Genomic DNA, 18,559 nt, shown 5'->3' on the forward strand with positions numbered 1-18,559 from the left:
AAATAATATGCGTTACGAAATAAATTTTTTTTGTCAGTTAAAAACAAGTCCAAGATATCTTGAAAGAAATGAAAGAAAATGGCGAAATATATACAAAATATATTTAGATATTTATTAAAGTAATTTTTATACATAGGCCATCTATTTCTAACTTTATACGTCCGTATCGTCACTGTTTAATCAATATTTAATCTTCCATATCGATTAATGGAGAAATCTGTAAAATATAAAAAAATGTACAATGACTAGATGTTGCGTTAAAGTATAAATGATTATACAAGATGTACGCAAAAACTAATTAGCGATCTAAATTAGCGCGATATGATTGTTCGTACAATCCATTATGAAAAATCTTACATAATATTCCATGTAACAGGTATGGCCGCTTTCGGTTTTGATCATATACTGAAAACCTAACAGGCCGGCGTTATTGGTTCTTATAGAAACCTTGTTAGCGCACGATAACGCTTTCATCGCCGGTTTAATATGCGCCAATTTAAAATTGCTTATCGCCGTTGATGTACAATGAAAAGTGTCTATTAAATCGCTATCGTGCGGCAAGTCGATGTGACAAATGCCGCCTAGACCCTCCGTGCTAATTCTGAAGAAGGGCTCTTCCGGCGATAAACGCAACTGGAACGTAAGCATTGTAGTTCAAAAAAACGCATGACTGTCGAATACAAATTTCTAGCTATCTTAAAACTCAAGTTGAAATTGAAACTGATTATACCTCGACTAGTTCGCTAGTTGGATCTAATTCAGCCATGACATCCTTCAATAATTCTGTTTGTAATACTACTTTATTAACGACATTTTCCGGTTCAAGATGAAAATCTAACAATGTGTCTACTTCTAAAGTTTTTAATGAGCAGTCCGTTATGATCCCGTCTTCTTCGATAATAACGCTTACGGGATAACCTGTGCCCTATAATAGATAAGATAATATCAAAATACCTTAATATTAAACAGTGATGAATATCTCGAAATATTTTTTTTAGTATTATTAATTTTAGTAAATTTAATATTTTTCATTTCACAAAATAAAATCCTAAATAAATTTAATGTTCAAATAAAATCTAAATGTTTAATCAAATTATTTTAGTTTGGATTCTAAACTCGTGTAACATAGTTGAGAGTTATTCTGATTTTACTGAGGTGTGAAGTTTACTTTGTAAAATATTTGCACCGCGACGGAATCTTCTTGTACGGTGGGCCAGAACATACAGAGGCACTCCACCAATATGTTTAAGCTTAATGAAAACGTCACGTCCTCTTTCAATTTGAACTCTTCGAAAACTGCAGATGAAATATATGCACTGGCCTGCATACATTTTGCATCTTCGACTGTGATTTTCAATCCATTTTCACTACCAAGGCAAGTAGCTAACTAAATAATCATATATTTCTTATCATTATAGAAAAAAAACGTAAATACATTCTAAGTACTTCAAGTACCTCTTTAAAATTGATAGCTTTTAATAACTGTATTACAATCTTTAGATTTGTCAATCCTATTTTTGCGACCAACATGTAGTCTTCCATGTTAGAGGCCATCTTGTTTATTTGAAACCTGGTATAGCAATAAATTATTAAACTGCTTTTGCGTTAGTTGTTGATGCAACAACTTCTCGTTGTCAACACTGGTCAGCCAAGCTGCCAAAACGTGCTTACAAGTGAAAGCAGATCGATCTGTTAAAACCTGATGTCTGTAACATTGTAAGAGCCATATCTTGTAATACTTTTTCTAGAAGTATTCTCTTTTATATATCTATTATTATCTTTAATCTTTTCTAATTTTGAGAATTAGAAAAAGATTAAAAGGGAAAACTAAACCATAATTAAAGTTAATACATTGGTAGAAATAGACAGTATTCCAACATGTACAATTGTAGAAAATGTAATTGTGCTATCTTTAAATAATTTGTTCACAGAATGTTGTACCTGAAAGCGGCGCATGTACAATAATTTACTTCTGGAAAAAGTGTGTACAATGCCCCAGAATGCCCTTTAACTTGCATCAACCAGCTAGCCTCGTTAGCACTCTTGCATGGCTCTGTTATAATTGCATTAGACGTGGAAATTTGTGTCACTCGTCGCTTCTCGTATAAATCTAAAGCTCTTTCAAATGTCCCATCGAATAGCTTGTATAATTTCAATAGATTTTGATCAGAAACTGAAAGAATTTATCATTTTATCTCCATATAGCTTACATGAATATATTTACACTTAGTAAATACTAATTTAATGGCTTTTTATTATGCTTTTTTTTTAAAGAATAGATATAGCTGCACTTTCCAACATTCTCAGTAACTTTTGGTAAGTTTTTGGAGGCAAAGAAGAAAATTTAAGATTAAAAACTTTATTTTTAATTGTAACGATTATAATGTTTGTCTCTTCTTAATGTGGAAAAATAAAATAACAAGTAAAGAAAATTCTTCACTTATTTATTAAATTTTTCTATTTAATCTCTTTCTATACTTCTCATTTACATATTCGCGGCATTGTTTGAAAGAACGTAGCCGGCATGTATTCTTTCATTCATGGAGCAAAGAAAGTGAAAGAAAATGCAGCTGTACCAAGTCGTTAACTGGTATAATAGGCTGCGTTACATTTTTTCTCTTTCTCAAAATCGTCGGCTGCTTCCTTCAGCACGTTCTCTACGAAATCCACATACTTCTGATCGTACACAGTCGGTAGTTGAAAGCCGGTATCCACTACCTGTTGATCCGAATTCATTGAAGCAAACGGATGTTGCGCCTCCGTTTCTCAATCTCTGCAAATCTCTGACGAAGAGAGATGCTTATTTGTTATCATCCCACGTTTTCCCACGTGCTTTTAAAGCATAATTCGAATGTTCGAACGGTTCGAACTCAAACAACTTGTTAAAGAATTTTGGGATATTGTCAAAAATGTATCAATCGGACAATCACATACGCCAAAAAAATATTTTTAATGAGAGCTCCAATTGGCATCTAGCATCAGGCAATGGTGCCAATCTTAAGTCTGTTCTTTTCAGCTGAACTTCTTGTATCGTTCATCTTTTCTCTTTTTCTTTTTACGTAAAGAAAAAAAGAGAGAATTAAGATAAAGGGCCTATCTGATTTGCATAACTAATATAACCATACGCATATAAAAATTGATTAGTCCATTAGCATTGCACATGCATAAAGAAATGGATTAATTAATTTCCTTAAGCACATGATTATTCAGCTATGCAAGTTTGTCTAGTGGACAGGTCCAAACGGTGCAAAAAGTTTGGTTGAAAAGAATAGATCAAAAAACTAAAATCCTACATTCGAACTAAGATCAATTTTACCAAATCCGATTAACTTAAAAAAATCAGTTGATAAATTTATAAAATACCAACCAACAGATTTATAACTGATCATATTTTAACTGAAAAGAACAGACTTATTCTCACATATTCATGGCTAGTTATTATGTTATCACGTGATTGATTATGTTGGTACACCTGACTGTTCGAAAACAGGTCCGGTGTAAATTTATCTGATCCGTTAAGGGTGTCACGTTCTCTTCTTTAAGGGTGTGAATTTCTTGTGAATTTCTGAATAGAAGCGAATTGGACGAGGTGTAGACGTGCTCGAAGGTATTGCGTCGTGTTTATATTTTTCTACCAGCTACAGGTGCCTCGAATAGCTCACAAGTAAAAGCTTATCGTTATTAATTGAAGGAAGAAAAGAAGAGTGAATTTCTGAGTTGTCAAACGATTTGTTCTCTTCTCTGTTTATGTGTGAATCTCTTTCTGAGAAGTTAAAATGAATCCTCGAAGAAGGCGTGCCAATGATTTTACAGATTCCTTAAGTAGTTTTCGTAAGTATGATAATGTCTTCTAGCCTATCTTATAGCCAGAATTCATAAATGAGATATATTGCAATTATACATTTAAGTCAGTATTCATAGTTCTTACATTAAAGACCATCTTAAAATCTTGAGACACTGTACGATTATTTTATTGGTTGGAATGGAGTCTTAAGACTACCCATGATCATACTTAAGTGATCTTGAACTTGAGATGGTAAATACTACCCATACTGGTGCTAGGTATATTGTACATATAATTATATACTATGTACTATGTATGTACACATATATTGCATCAAATGAGAAATTATCAGTAAAATGCTGAAGTCATAACGTTTCATATAATGTTGATCTTTCACTTTATTTTTTATCATATATGTAAAATCAAATGTATAGTTGTAAATAAATATGTATATTTATAGGTCAGACATTAAGTGACCAGGAATGGAGCCAAGCCATGTCTCAAGTATCCTCAGAGGAGAGATCATTAAATTCTATAAGAAATAAACAAGATGGTTACAATAAACGTAGTTATTCTAAAAATAACACATCTCGTACTTCCGTTATTCTATCAGGTAATTTAGCTCAGCAAAGTGTTTTGTTATCAAATCCGTGCAATATTGCTGAGAAAAATAATACAGAATGGTATAACAGATTTTTATTGAAGGATACATTGAGTACATCAGATGAAACATCATATTACTCATTGAAACCTGATTTAAATAAATGTATAAATTTATTCCATAATGAACACATGATTAAAGAATACAGTTTTGAAGAAAGATCAGATACACTGTCTGATACTACTAGCAATGACATTAATCCTTGTCATTTAAGTAAAAATAAGACTGTTAATAAACCACAACAGGACCATAATAATCTTTCGCGTTCTGTATCGGCAGATTCATTAATAAATATTGTCTTACATAATCCAGAACTTAGGAGATCTAAAAGCTACACTACGCTTGACAGAGCTGTAAATAGGGATACAAATTACAATATTAAAGCTAATCAGTTTTCTTTTCCTGCCAAAACTGGAATGAAAACAAGTTGCAATAAGAATAATGAAAAAGTTGCAACTATTGTGCCTTTGTTTGGTGCATTAGCATTGTCAAAGCCTTTAACTTTACCAACTAGGACAACCAACTTTAGCTCTTCAGAGGAACAGAGTTATGCTGATTCAGTAAACAACGAAGAAAGTTCAGAAGAGGAACTTAACCCTTCTGAGTTAAGAACATTTCTATATTTACTGGCAGATCAAGAACCACTGAAAGAGACAGCTGCACAACAATTGAGGCGTATGTCCGCGAATTACTATGATTCACCCAAAGCCTTTACAGAAAGATTATTAACAATAGCTGAAGAATCAGTTGTAAATAACGATTCATATGCACAATATTCAAACATCAGTTTAAGTAAATTCAACGAGGAACTTCGAAAAACATGTAAATTTATAGAAGATGAGACTGCTCCTGCATGGCCTCAGTCTCCTGGCATGTCAAAAACAATTGGCGCAAGAAGAAAAAGCCTTAAATCTGATCTCTCGCGGAAATCTCTTGGCGCTTCTGCATCTCCTGCTAAAAGTCTATATACCACGCCTGTTTCTCCCCGATGTAATATTAAAAGTCCCCAAAAAATACATTGTAGACGCAGATCGAAAAATATTACACCAAGAAATTTGCTGCACGATAGCACATGCACATTTGAAAACTTAGAAGCGTATTGCAGAGAATTATTTCCTAATGAGTACAAAACTCTCCCAGAAAGAGAGAAGAATAAGTTGCAGTCTCCTGCACGAAATATGGATAATATTCGGCGTATATGTGAAAGTCAAATGGCTTCTCTGGAAGACTCGTTCGATGTACGCGAGCAGATGAAGGAAGCTGAAGCATATACTTCTGACTCAGAAGATCAACGTGGTAAGACATTTGAAGAGCAAATTTTGCAATATGCATTGTCCCCATGTGAAAAGTACGATAGAACAAATTCAAGGAGAGCATCTGATAAACTTGAACAAAACTGTACAAAACCTGGTAAGTGTCAAGAAGCGATTGAATCTTTGGAGATCCTTGAGAATTCGCTTATGCATAAGATTGCGAAGGAAAGACAGAAATGCTTCGACACGGTAAAAACATTGATGGGAATTGACGCGAATTCAGCGTCGACAAAAGTGAAGAAACCATGTCCAGATATCAACGTGTTCTCGCCGACTAGGAATGGCGATGAATTCGTGGAAACTCTAAAGTGCGTAAAGAAGTATCGAAATTATTTGGAGAAGCGGAAATCTTTATTGAGTTTATTTCATCGAGCAAGATTGAGCAGCCCTCGTACTCCTCACGATAAAAAAGATGTTCGAGCTAAGAGAACGTCCAATGAAAATGCCAATATGGTGTCAACTTGTGCATTGTCGACTTTATTAGGGAATAAGCCAACTATACGAGTATCGAGACTTTCACCGAAGAGGAAGAGTACGAGTCCTTCGTCGACGAAACGTGGTTCCACTGGTAAAACGTTACATGTTCCAAAGTCACGACTATTTGTGACTCCTGGAAAGAAATCACCTGTTAACTCCGGTTGTAAGCCGAAGCGCACGTATTTTCCCGATATGCTGCCAAGAACGAATCCGGGTGCTAAGACAATTTTTCGAGAAATTGGTAATTACGAACACGTAACATCGCCTGTTGGACTATATATAAAAGGCGTAAATTCACCTTTGATAAAAACACCAAGGTTTGAAACGGAAGGAAAGCTATTGACATCTAGAAAACAGATTATGCGGTCGCCTAGTCCAAAAATAAAGTTTCGAAGATCTTCGAAACTACCGAAAGAGGTAAATAATATTAAAGATGTAACTGTAATTTGTAAAATTTGCAGTGAATTACAGGAATCTTATTTCAGAAGCCGACTGGAACAGCAACAGGAGGCAAACGTGTTGCTAGTAACTTTTTACAGCCAAATGTACATTATAAATTCCTACATATGGTATGTAGTAATTTAGATATCAAAAATTGACATTGATAACTTTAAAGTAACATAACATTTTTTTTTTAATAAAGGAAGAAGAAAATCAAAAAGTGGATAATCGTGAATGAACTACTACATATTCTATGCAAGACAATGTTATTCTAAGGTAAATTGCATTTACAAGCTATGAATCAGTTATAAATGCATCAGATGAATCATATATATATATATATATATATATATATATATATATATAAAACTCATATTTATCAGAGTTGGATAGTAATTAGTTAAAAATTAAACAAGAGTTAAAAGTTCAATAATTTTTAACTAGTTATCTTTTAAACAAATAATTTTAATTTAATAACTTTTTCCTAAGTTAAAAATTTATATGAAAGAAAAAAATTATGAAAGAAAAAACATTCTCATAAAAATCAATTTATCATTTATAAACTTAATTTATAAAATATTAGATTGTTCAATGATCCATATTATAATATCTCTCTCTCTCTCTCTCTCTCTCTCTCTCTCTCTCTCTCTCTCTCTTCCCCCCCTCTCCTTAATTGTAAAAAGGGAATTTCTAATTTAATAGAGAATGTTTTTCAACATAAACTTTTAATTTAACTTTATTATTAAGGTAACTTGTAACTAGTTAGTTTTTTGTTCATTTGACTTTCAACGTAATTAAATTAATTTTATAAGCCATTAACTTTAACTTAATTTAGTTAAAGAAATATATTATTAACTTACTCAACCTTGATTTATATATATAAACTTTTAAAAAAATTTCCTGATTAAAATGCATGTATATTTTTTAAATTTAAATTATATTTAAATTACTAATCAAATTTAAATATAATTTAAGAAAAATTTTAATTCTTAAGAAATGTATATAAATTTTGTATTACGTTATTTTAGGTTGTAAAGTCAAGCCAGATCGCTTGGAGTAATTCGACATTCCAATTCCATAGGAGAGTCCATGCATATTGAGGAAGTAACTCGCAAAGACATTTTCATATATAAAAAAATTATAGCTGATACTTATACAGTTAGTGATAATTTGTTGGCTGGAGATCGGTGATGTATAACAAAAATGAAAATTTATAATGCACGTTAATTCGTATTTTTAAGAAAAATTATATTTTTTTTATATATGAATTATATATAAGTTCTATTAAATGTGCAATTTTTAAAATTTACTGTTATGTCATAATTACTTTGCATTTTTGTATCGTAAAAATCATATTTTACTGCATTATTCTACAAGATTAAATAGTTTTTTTTTCTAAATAGTTTGATCACAATTATAACTAAGTGACAATTTAATTTCTCATTTTCTGTGATATCGAAAATACTAAGAAAATTAGAACTGTTCTTTGAATTCGGACTAGTTTCTTGAAAAATAATAGTAAAATGGGTACACATCACAAAGAGAAGTGACATCGATTTAAAAGTCTACACATTGTGCTTATCTAATAGCAAATGTGTCGACCTAGTTTTTAAGTTTTACCATCCTAATATTAACATTTATATTGAGCATTATTGCAGTTGGAAAAGAAGTTCAAGGTGTTGTTAAATACATCTCTAAACTGAAGTAATCTAAATGTAAAATAGCAGCGAGGAAAAAAATATGAAGCGCTATTCAACGAGAATTACTCCGTACGAATCTCGTCAAGAATATTTTTACGTAAAAGAGACGTAAAATATATTGTGAACACGTAACGCGAACATGAAAAAATCTGGATGAAAGAGACTCAAGTGCACGGTTATCACCAACTGCGTGGTTTTCAGAATCTGTCGTTTTGCGCGAAGTTCTCTCTTCCTCTCTCGTTATCGATACGTGCCGTGAGGCGCCGTACAATATTGCGTCGTTTCTTGCAATTCTTTGTCATTGGTTTCACATTAACGTTACAGGGCCGTCGATCTCGAGTCAATAACACCTTCGAGATCTGTGCCAATATCGTGGGCACTGAATTTTTAATTAGACAATCAGGAAGGAGTACGAGGACATTATTGTTGGCGTAATTTGAGCGTCCTCGATATGCCGGACTTAAATTTTTTTATCTTACGTAACATTCCACTTCCTGATATAATAGACACCGATCATGCACCGTGAAAATGTATACAAATTTATAAATTATCGTAAATGATTAATTTGTAAATGATTAAGTTAGCGCAGATAAGTTTAATTATTTTTTATAGTAAAAAGTCCTTTTTTTTGAAGCAACATTTATAACTCTTCTTTTATTTTTATAGTTTATTTCTATTATAATATCTAGTTTATTCGTGGATAATAATATTCATAATTCTATGTTAGATTAAATTCTTTAAGGACAATGTGGTGTAAAAAAAAGAATATATTCAAAGTCAGTATATTATTAATTTTGATAACTGATTTTGATGACTATTCAATTAGTTTTTACTTTTAAATCTACACATGTAAAACTATAAATATTAGATTCGGTATTCACATTGTATAATACTAATATTTTAAAATTGTATGGCTACCAATTTTTTACAAAGACAACAAATGAATTAGTTTAAAGTTATATTAAGAAGACACAAACGCGCGCATTGATTCGAATTAGATGTCTTTGTCAGGAAAGCAATGGTGAGGGAACCGAACGAAGATAACGCGATACGTCGCTTCCTACGTCATCCTAGGCGGACAACCTGTTAGAAAAACTCGTACTGGTGTCACACGGCCCTGAGGAGTTGCGCATGGTACGCATGTTGACGATTGCACACGCCGCGCAGTTGCGCTTGTCAAGTCGCTCGGAACCAAGCCCGGCCCTGGTGGGGAACGATCGATAAATTCGAAGCCGCGACGTTCTACCGGCGAGTAAGCATTCCGCTGCATTATCAGAGAGTTCGAGAGCCTTGACTGCAAGAGACACATCAAAGCCGAACAAGATGCCGGGACCAGGATGCGATAAGTGCAAGGGTGAGTCTGCTCATAAATACTTAATGGACACTAATGGAGAATTTGACATGACGTTTCCTCAATTGCTACTCTACAGAGGAGCTATTGGGGTACGTTAAAATATATAAGCAGAAAATGGATCTGTGCTCTTTAAGAAGGCGTCACCCGATTGATTTCTAATTATCATTGATTCGGTAATGCGCGGTCAAAGGGCAATTGATCAGTTACTGAATTAATGAAATATTTTGTTGGATTATTGAAATGTTACACGCGATTTTTAAATAATTTGCAAATTATTAAATATATCGTCATCTAGAATTCTGTATTTTTAACATGTATCTTTACATTCTAATTTCTTTTTAAATCTCTAAAATAATTTTTTATAATTTATTACAAATAACGTGATTTTTACAATAATTTGCAATTATACGCTTATCATTTAGAATTGTATTTTAACACGTATTTTTACATGTTCTCTCTTTAAAAATTTCTCTTTAAATATCTAAAATAATTTTTTACAAATTTATTACAAATAATATGATTTTAAATAATGTGTAAATTATTAAATATACGTACGTCATCTAGAATTGTATCCTTATAGCTTTAAGTTTAAATTTCTCTTTAAATCTTTAAAATAATTCTTTAAAATTTATTACAGACAAATGCCAGGATGGTTGCAAGTGCGGTGACAACTGCTCGTGCTGCGATTCCGGATGCAAGGGTAACGTTTACCTCAATAGTGCATTTTGCACATACGCTTCTCTGATTGTGCAATTCGCGGTTTGCCGTGTTCCTAACGAGCCATTATTTTTAATTGTAACCAGTCGCGAGCTGTTGAACTCGCTTTCACAATGCCGCTTCGGAATGTATCTGTTTCCTGGCAGTATCGACGAACGGCAACACGCGTTCACGAGTAACTGTATCATTTTTTTTTTATTTTTTATCCCACGGACATTGACCGATTAATGACGGCGCGCGCCGACGTCGCGCCGTCTCGTAGTATACTCTTTAACATCGTGCATCGAGTATAATTCCACGGGACTTGTGGCGCAATTTCGTTGTATGACGCAATTGCACGTTATTTGAAGCCTCTACGCCGTCTCTGCCATTTCACATAATGAGTCACTTATTTCCTGGAACATTATGTATTCTTTTTCTGCTTATCTTACATAAAGTACAATCTGCTTTTTTTTGTCGAGTTTAATTTCATAATTTTTTTATTTTACATTTGAATTGGCAAAGAGCAGTAATATTTCCATTTTTTTTACACGCGAGAAGTGAGAACAGTAGCCAACATTTAATTTTTTTTTTTAAGGATTGTTTGAAGTAGGCTACTTTTCAAGTTTTATGCAAACTCTTTTCTCTTTATTATAAAAAAAAACTTCTGTGATAAATAAATTATATTCTCTTTTTACAGACCAATGTGCCTGCAAATCCGGTGGAAAGTGCTCGTGCAAGCCTTGCACTTGTTAATTAATAACCATTCCAAGGACAATCCATGGTGGAGGTGATAATAGATCCTTAATGTGGCCGAGAAAATTCAACATGTAGGCAAACTTCGGAATATGTTATTATCAATGTAAAATTTTACGCTTAATGAAGATGTTAGAGATGCGAAGCTTTCGCTTAATTGTTAGATGAACATCTAAATTAATAAATCTTAGTTTAAATACGTTATTTTACTGTTAATACATTTTCCTTCAAACTTCCCTTCAAATAGCGATAAAGAGACTTTTTATCTGATATTATTGTATCCGAAAGTAATGTAAAAATTAACAATCAATAATTCCACGCTGAGAATACTCGCTCGAATTTAAGTGGAAGATAAAAAGGCAATGCATTCTAGATTTAATCTTAATTTTAGAAAATTGGGAGACTAACTTTTTGGATACAATCTTTAGATCCTAAGATTTTTGTTGTATATGTTTAAAGGTTCTAAGTGTCTGTCTCAAAATTGGAAAAATAATTCATATACAACTCATCCGACTTCTGAAGCTTAAAAGATTTAATCTTAATAGTCTGTTTTGATAATAACTTGCGAGATAATGCTTATCGCTAGAATTTTATCGATATCCCTGGTTTTTAAGACAATCGAATATACAATGTGCGTATCAATATATGTGAACATATTCTGATACTGTTAATCATGTATGATATATGTCTGATATGAACTTTTATTTCGTGGAAGACTCAGATCTTATAATCGCGTGAGAATTATTTAATGAAACCGTCGCGCATTCGTCATACTGTATATTATATTGTAACGTTACTATGTGCTTTCACTTAACTGGTGACGCTACTATCGCGCGGATCGCACCTGACAAGTCTGTCACTTTATCGCTCAAATTTTGTATTCTGCCGCGTATTTTTCATCGGATCGGCTCCGGATTACACGCAAATGTCAAGATTCACCATCTTGTTCTAACCATTCACGAATTAACAAAATATCGCATTTGATTTTCTTACGTTGGAAAGTGACGCTACTGTCGCGCGGCTCGTACCTGAAGATCTGTCGCGTTATCGCTCAAAAAAGTGTATTTGACTGGGTATTTTCTATCGGATCGATACTAAATTACACAAAAATGTCGAAATTCGTCATTCTGTTATAATTACACATGAATTAATGAACAATTAGACTTTTCTCGTGTCCTTTTTCCTTCTCGAAAATTGAACTCGCAACGACATTAGTTCTCGATTACTAATACATGCGTAAATACCTGTGCTAATCCTGCACATATGTCCCGGCTGCGTGTTGAGTAAAAAATCCAAGAACAGGCAAATTTTTCGACGTTTCGTAGATCCGCAGAGGTGGATCGTCGATATTCGCTGCACCACACAAAGAACTCAGAAATCATACATTCACTGGATTCACAACTTCCTTACGATCACATATCACACACGCACCGTACTCACACGCGAAATTCTATCAAGCCAAAGCGATAATAACGGCAAAATCGAAAGACAAACGATCACTCGGTGCTCAGGCGGGTCGCCGGTATATTCGCGATGCACTGTGCAAATACTCGCGATTCACGCGTATTCACAATTACACGATCGCACGCGCTGTATTCTCGTCACTCACGCACTCACGTACTCGCGCGCGAAATTTGCTCCAAGCGATAGACAACGGCAAAAGGTACAGAGCAATTCGGATATGAATCCACATTAGCCCGGCGTGTTTCTAGAACTAACGAACGGGCGCGCAATTGAGATCCTGCAAAATTTTGAATTGAGGGAACCAATCACGTCGCGACGCCAGGCGCACCCTCTGCTTACGTCGATATTAGGGTTCGCTCACATGGGATGCGGAATGGCGGAACTGCGAAACGTTTGTGATTGGTAGCAGCTACATTCCGCCGATTCCGCTCCGCTAAGGTGTATTTTCCTATGTCCCATTGAGCGGAAATTGCGGAATGCGCAATTAGCACTGATCAATCGCAAGAGCCTTCCCGTAGATCATTTATATGAGATCTGTCGAAATACACTACGATACTAATGTATATACATACAGTCGGCCAATCTCGGAAAGCATATTAATCGCGTATGTTGGCACACCTGGCGAAGGGATGAGTGCCGAGCGCGCGTACACGAACTTTAATTTTTTCCTATTCTATCGGCTTATGCGCGATTTATTGAGTCGCAATTTATGCGAGCGCAATCAGGACGAGACACAAATTTTGAAATGTTGGGGCGAATAAACAGTAGATACTCGTACAAATAAATTGACTCACCGTTCGCTGATCGCTCTGTCCAGCTCCGTCTCGTAGTCTCAGCCGCCGCTTTCGAAGATCCAAGATCCTCCTCTTGATTCATACTTGGCACAAACGCGCGAGCCTTCGTTCTCGGGAACTCTCGAAACCCTCCTGGTGCTCACGCGTGTCGGAAACTCGGAATAAGAAGCAACGGAGAAGCTGCGAAACACGATTGAACGCGACACGACTTCGCACCATGCATTCGACACGACGGATGTCGGATGTTCACTTTCGGCAGTCCACGACACTCTCGAAACACTCGCTCGCATCAAACACTCGTACGAGATGACGAGGATACGAGTCGAAATGCGCTGCGACCGCTGCGACGTACCGCGACCTTTCGCCGTGCTCCCTAACCGACCGACTGCTGGCACTGCGTACTGCGTAGCGACGTGACTGGCGCGTGATCTCGTCCACGCGCCTGCGTGCCGCTGCGCCGCTACCGTCGCTGCTACGCAGTGCCAGCAGTCGGTCGGTTAGGGAGCACGGCTGAAGGTTGCGGTGCGTCGCAGCGCATTTCAGCTCGCATCCTTATCGTCCCCTACGAGTTTTTGACGCGAGCGAGTTCGAGCGTGTTTCGAGAGTTTCGTGGAGTGTGGGAAGTGAAGTAAATTGTCGGGCGTTCGTGCCAACATTCGTCGTCAGTCGGATGTAATGTCGTATTGTGCAAAGTTGCGTCGCGTTTAACCGTGTTTTGCATCTTCTTCGCTGCTTGATATCTTGAGTTTCTGATGCAGAAAGAAGATTATTGCAAGGAGCAAGTGCAAATCTTGCAAAGAAAATGTAGGTTCAAGCTGAAGATGAATACATGCGCAAAAGTTATTCCGCTGAAAACGGAAAAAGAAAACGGCGGAATCGGCGGAATGAAACCGCTACCAATCACGAACGTTCCGCAGTTCCGCCATTCCGCATCCTATGTGAGCAGACCCTAATTGCATTTGCGTATTCTTTTCAGAACGCAGCGGATGCGTGGTGGATCGTCTCCGAATCGAATGGCATCGCGGATCATTTAGTTGGTAAGTGTAACATATATAGATCTCGCATTATAATTCGTTCAAACGCGTATTTCTTAATGCTCGTTCGAGCGATGACGACTGTACATCGCTCTCGCGTGCAACGTCAATTACGGCACGCGAAATTAACCGCCCGAGAGCGAAAATCCTTTTGCCATATTAATTGTGTTTTTCTCTCATTTCTCACAGAACGTCGCAATGCTGAGGGGGATCGGTTCGGGGATGGATCGCGATGTTTAAGTAAGTAAAATCTACATTTACGCTACATCGTAATTACTCGGTCAGCCGAAAATGTACGGCAAAAGCGATGCCGCGCTGCAGCGGTACAGATATACAGCGACGCGCACCGCTGCGGCACGGCGTCACTTTTGACGCGTGAAGTTGACCGCGAGTCGCGCGAGAGAGACGAAGCCGCTTGGCGCTATATTAATTGCATACGTGCGTTCTTTCCAGAACGGTGGCGGACACGGAACGGATCGGCTCCGGAACGAGTGGCATTGCGGATCCTTTAAACGGGTGAGCCGAACTTATCTCGCATTGATATTTATTGCCAATTTGATCGTTGCGTCATGTAGATTCGATGGCCGTATGTAGCACGTCCGCGGCGCGCGGCGCAGCGTCGATCTTGACGCGTAAAGTTGACCGCGCGCGCCAAAACGAAGCCGGCTCGCCATCTTGATGTGCATTTTCATTTGATTGCAGAACACAACGCAGACCAGAGCGTGGGAACAAATGGCGTCACATACTGACTTCAGATTTTTGTAAATGATTAGTCTGCCCATGATTTTGGTCGCAAGTGTTTTTCGTGCAAGAGGAGAAGAAGGAAGAGGTCTGATGATCTAAATATATTTTGAGAGGAGGAGGAGGCCTGGGAGAGAAGGCATCAGGCCCCAGCGGAGCAACTTTGGGGTAAATATAATTTCTTATTTATATGAAATTAATAATTTTTTCTTCTTTTCAATTTTATTTTAATAAATTGAAAAATGCTGCAAGAAAGAAAAATCATAAAATTTTATACAAATAAATTGAATTTTGTAAAGTACTTTTCAAATATAATTATATTTCTAATCATAATATTACTAATCATATAATATTTCTAAATTTAATTAAAAGTCAAATTTTAAAAGTTTGATGCGCGTATAAAAATTAATTTTGAAATATTAATTATTTTAAGCATAATTTTAATTATCTCTTATGTGTTTATGTTACAGTATCGTCGCAGCGTCGTGGCTGATTAACTCCGCTCGTTGCGCATCAGGACGGTGAGTAACAAATTTTTTTATAATATGATAACAAATCTATGAAATTTATTTTAAAATATATTCATATATTTATTCTTAAAATATGTTTATACCAACAAAATAGTAATAGGAATAGTTGTGTCTTTTCACAGATTTGTTGTCCTAAAATGACCTAAAATGAATAGACTAAATCAGACTAGGCTAAATAGTTAAAACTGCTGGAGTATTATTGTGCTTATGGGAATATTCCCTCGTAACTACACAATTATTATGTTTCGCAATCATATGGTAATAGCATTCTTATGGTAATACAGGCAGTTATTTTATCGTCGGTAAATCCAATTCACCTCGAAGAATAATCACTGCAATTTCGTTCTACGATTCGATCGGTATCTAGGTAATATCTATGTTAACATACGCGAGGGTGCGCTAGTCTTTAAAAATACATTTTTCAGTGATCAGGCGTCGTTGATCTCACTATTTCCGATTGGTTTGAGCGTTCGATTAATGCTAAAAATAATCGGCTGCAAAACTTACTTGATCATAGTATTTTGTTTTCTCTGAATATTTTCTACAAATTATAATTTATGTAAAATCTAAATCCTTTAAGATAGTAATTAAATAATTTTTTAATTAAGATAATTTTAAAAAATTAGGAAACATCGAGAAAATCAGTTTTAAATTTTGCAGTTAGTAATCCATAAATTTAATTGACTGATTAAACTAATTGAAGTTGGTGAGACCGGCCCTAAATCTTTTTAAGGAAGGGAGAGATTTCTTTATCATATGTTTTGAATATCTCAAATAATTAAGCAAAGCAAAAAACATTCATTTCTTTAATCGTCTTTTTAATAGTGTCTAATTACATTATAATGTAGAACGATATAGTAATAACTTTAATAATTAAAAAGATATAGATATTATTATTATTATTATTATTGTGATGTATAAATGTTAAGTGTATAAATGTTAAGTGTATAAATGTTAAGTTTTTTGGTATGCTTTATGTTCTTCCAGTTTGATACGGTGTCCTTTGTTTCTATTTTTGATTCGAAGCGTTCAAGGCGATAAGCTTGTTAAAGCGCGATTATTTTATAACGCAATGACGTAAATTATGCTATAGTAAACAAATTAATGGGTAATTAGTTACGCGTGTATTTTCATCTCTATTTATCGAAGCGATTGCTTCGTGCAGCCCATCATTATTAACTCATTTAGAAAAAAGTGTTTGATATTTGTGACTGTAATAAATAACTGCACGGCAAGATAATTATGGTTAAGAACTTTATTTTTTATAGTTCTTACTGCTATAATTAGTAATAATAATTTTGTGTTTATGGTTTTACCAACTATGAAAAAGTTTTTTTAGTATTAATATTTGAAATTATAATTTTAAATATTAATACGAGATAGTAAAATATTGTGAGAATGATGGTGAAAATAAAAAGAAACATGTAGCAGATGCAATCACAATTACAGTGAATATATTTATTTGTTTAACATTCGCTTACTATTTTCATAGTAATTATAATTATAATTGCATGATTAAAACAACGACAAATACATAATTGGTACTGAAAATTATGAATTATAGTTAAATTATAATAATTGCAATCATTTTCAAAAATGGGTAATGAAAGTATCCTTGAGGGTTAAATTGAAGTCTCACGCTTAATGAAACGTAAAAATAATAATTGCTCAATGAAAATCTTTCCTTGCCGGATTAGCAACTAATACATTTATAAAATTCAGAAATAGCTTTACAACCGTGGAAAAAACGTCCAATATTAAAATTTAGAAACTCTTAGAGAAGGATTTAATTGAATTTAATTGGCGGAGAAAAATTATTTTTGTGTTTGTGATAGAAGATATTACAGGAAATATGTTTATTAAACATTCACGTTCATTCTTTTCCCGTTTCGAAACGCGCTGCATGAAATGATTTTAGATAATACGCGATTTCCGTATGTAATTCTTATAAATTTTTAAAAGCATTGGAAGGTAATACGATTATTTTTGAAGAACCAGAATTAATGTTGATTGCGGATTTATTTCGGATTATGTGCTATTTGTTTTGCAATACCGCGATTATTATTACTCTTTATTACCCGTCAAATATTATAACAGGCCATACGGAGCACAACAGATCAATTAATAATTTAATCTTTACATATAAACCGTTGTGTTACGCGGCATTGTGTATATATTTTGGATTATTGCCCGACAGAGAGAGGATCGAATAATTTTTGCTGCAATATAAATACGCATCACATTACTTTATACAAGAGCGAAATGTCCCGTATCATATAAACTTTAATAATATTAGAAATTAAATCAATAATAATGGCGAGTTTATCGATACATTGGAGTATCAATGGCTTTTGTGTAATAAGCAATTGGAAATGAAATTTTTGCATATAGAAAAATTTAATATTACTACATTGAGACAGTTTTTCAACGCACAAAAAGATTTAATCGATTAAATATCTGTGTCAGTTCAATAAAATTTTTAGTCGCAGTTGGATTGTTATACTATTTAAAGCTGAAAATGAAGGATATTGGAAAAATCGTCAGTAATTTAATTCGACGACGACTCGTCTTCGATTTAGTTGAATTTAATTACTTATTTAATCGGGGCCAGCGTCAATCCTGTTATAGCGGAGTCGATAATGTGCATTAATATAAATAAGGAGTCGACAGTCATACGGAGCGGTCAGCCGGTGCGCCTTTAATTGATAACCCGATTAATTATGCATTCGGACTTCGAGCGCAACACCGCTTGGCCAGGTCAAACAAGGGTGGCAAGCCGTACGGAATGCGGCATGCAAAGTGCAGCTTGCGTGC

General features: G+C 34.8%; 2 protein-coding genes and 1 long non-coding RNA gene across 8 annotated transcripts in view; 2 read left to right on the forward strand and 1 right to left on the reverse strand.

Annotated features, from left to right (window-relative positions):
• Positions 1–89: 89 nt before the first annotated feature.
• Positions 90–2,173, reverse strand: LOC105195271 (cell cycle checkpoint protein RAD1). 2 transcript variants are annotated; one of them, XM_011160637.3, is made up of 6 exons: positions 1,942–2,173; positions 1,456–1,706; positions 1,169–1,387; positions 731–925; positions 358–633; positions 90–217 (listed from the first exon to the last, which is right to left on the reverse strand). In XM_011160637.3, exons 2-6 carry the CDS (start codon positions 1,552–1,554, stop codon positions 188–190), a joined length of 819 nt encoding a protein of 272 aa, XP_011158939.2. In that variant the 5' UTR covers positions 1,555–1,706; positions 1,942–2,173; the 3' UTR covers positions 90–187. The 2 variants fall into 2 exon arrangements, with proteins under 2 accessions (XP_011158939.2, XP_039305221.1); XM_039449287.1 differs by lacking the exon at positions 90–217 and having other exon boundaries at positions 265–633.
• A 1,301-nt stretch (positions 2,174–3,474) lies between these two features.
• On the forward strand, positions 3,475–11,386 carry LOC105196883. 2 transcript variants are annotated; one of them, XM_026130930.2, is made up of 8 exons: positions 3,478–3,607; positions 3,692–3,831; positions 4,245–6,652; positions 6,721–6,804; positions 6,879–6,952; positions 7,705–9,730; positions 10,368–10,430; positions 11,127–11,386. In XM_026130930.2, exons 2-5 carry the CDS (start codon positions 3,777–3,779, stop codon positions 6,912–6,914), a joined length of 2,583 nt encoding a protein of 860 aa, XP_025986715.2. In that variant the 5' UTR covers positions 3,478–3,607; positions 3,692–3,776; the 3' UTR covers positions 6,915–6,952; positions 7,705–9,730; positions 10,368–10,430; positions 11,127–11,386. The 2 variants fall into 2 exon arrangements, with proteins under 2 accessions (XP_025986716.2, XP_025986715.2); XM_026130931.2 differs by having other exon boundaries at positions 3,475–3,831; positions 6,724–6,804.
• A 2,599-nt stretch (positions 11,387–13,985) lies between these two features.
• The window catches only part of LOC105195275, a 287,417-nt gene continuing 282,843 nt past the window's right edge, over positions 13,986–18,559 (forward strand). For 3 of the 4 annotated variants that reach the window (XR_005574777.1, XR_003268252.2, XR_005574778.1), the window contains exons 1-6: positions 13,986–14,244; positions 14,417–14,477; positions 14,664–14,714; positions 14,928–14,990; positions 15,177–15,383; positions 15,686–15,736. This is a non-coding gene — a long non-coding RNA (uncharacterized LOC105195275). The remainder of the gene's footprint in view (positions 14,245–14,416; positions 14,478–14,663; positions 14,715–14,927; positions 14,991–15,176; positions 15,384–15,685; positions 15,737–18,559) is intronic. The other variant, XR_850695.3, reaches the window with a different exon arrangement.

The sequence above is a fragment of the Solenopsis invicta genome, chromosome 5, assembly GCF_016802725.1.
Source record: "Solenopsis invicta isolate M01_SB chromosome 5, UNIL_Sinv_3.0, whole genome shotgun sequence".
NCBI lineage: Eukaryota > Metazoa > Arthropoda > Insecta > Hymenoptera > Formicidae > Solenopsis > Solenopsis invicta.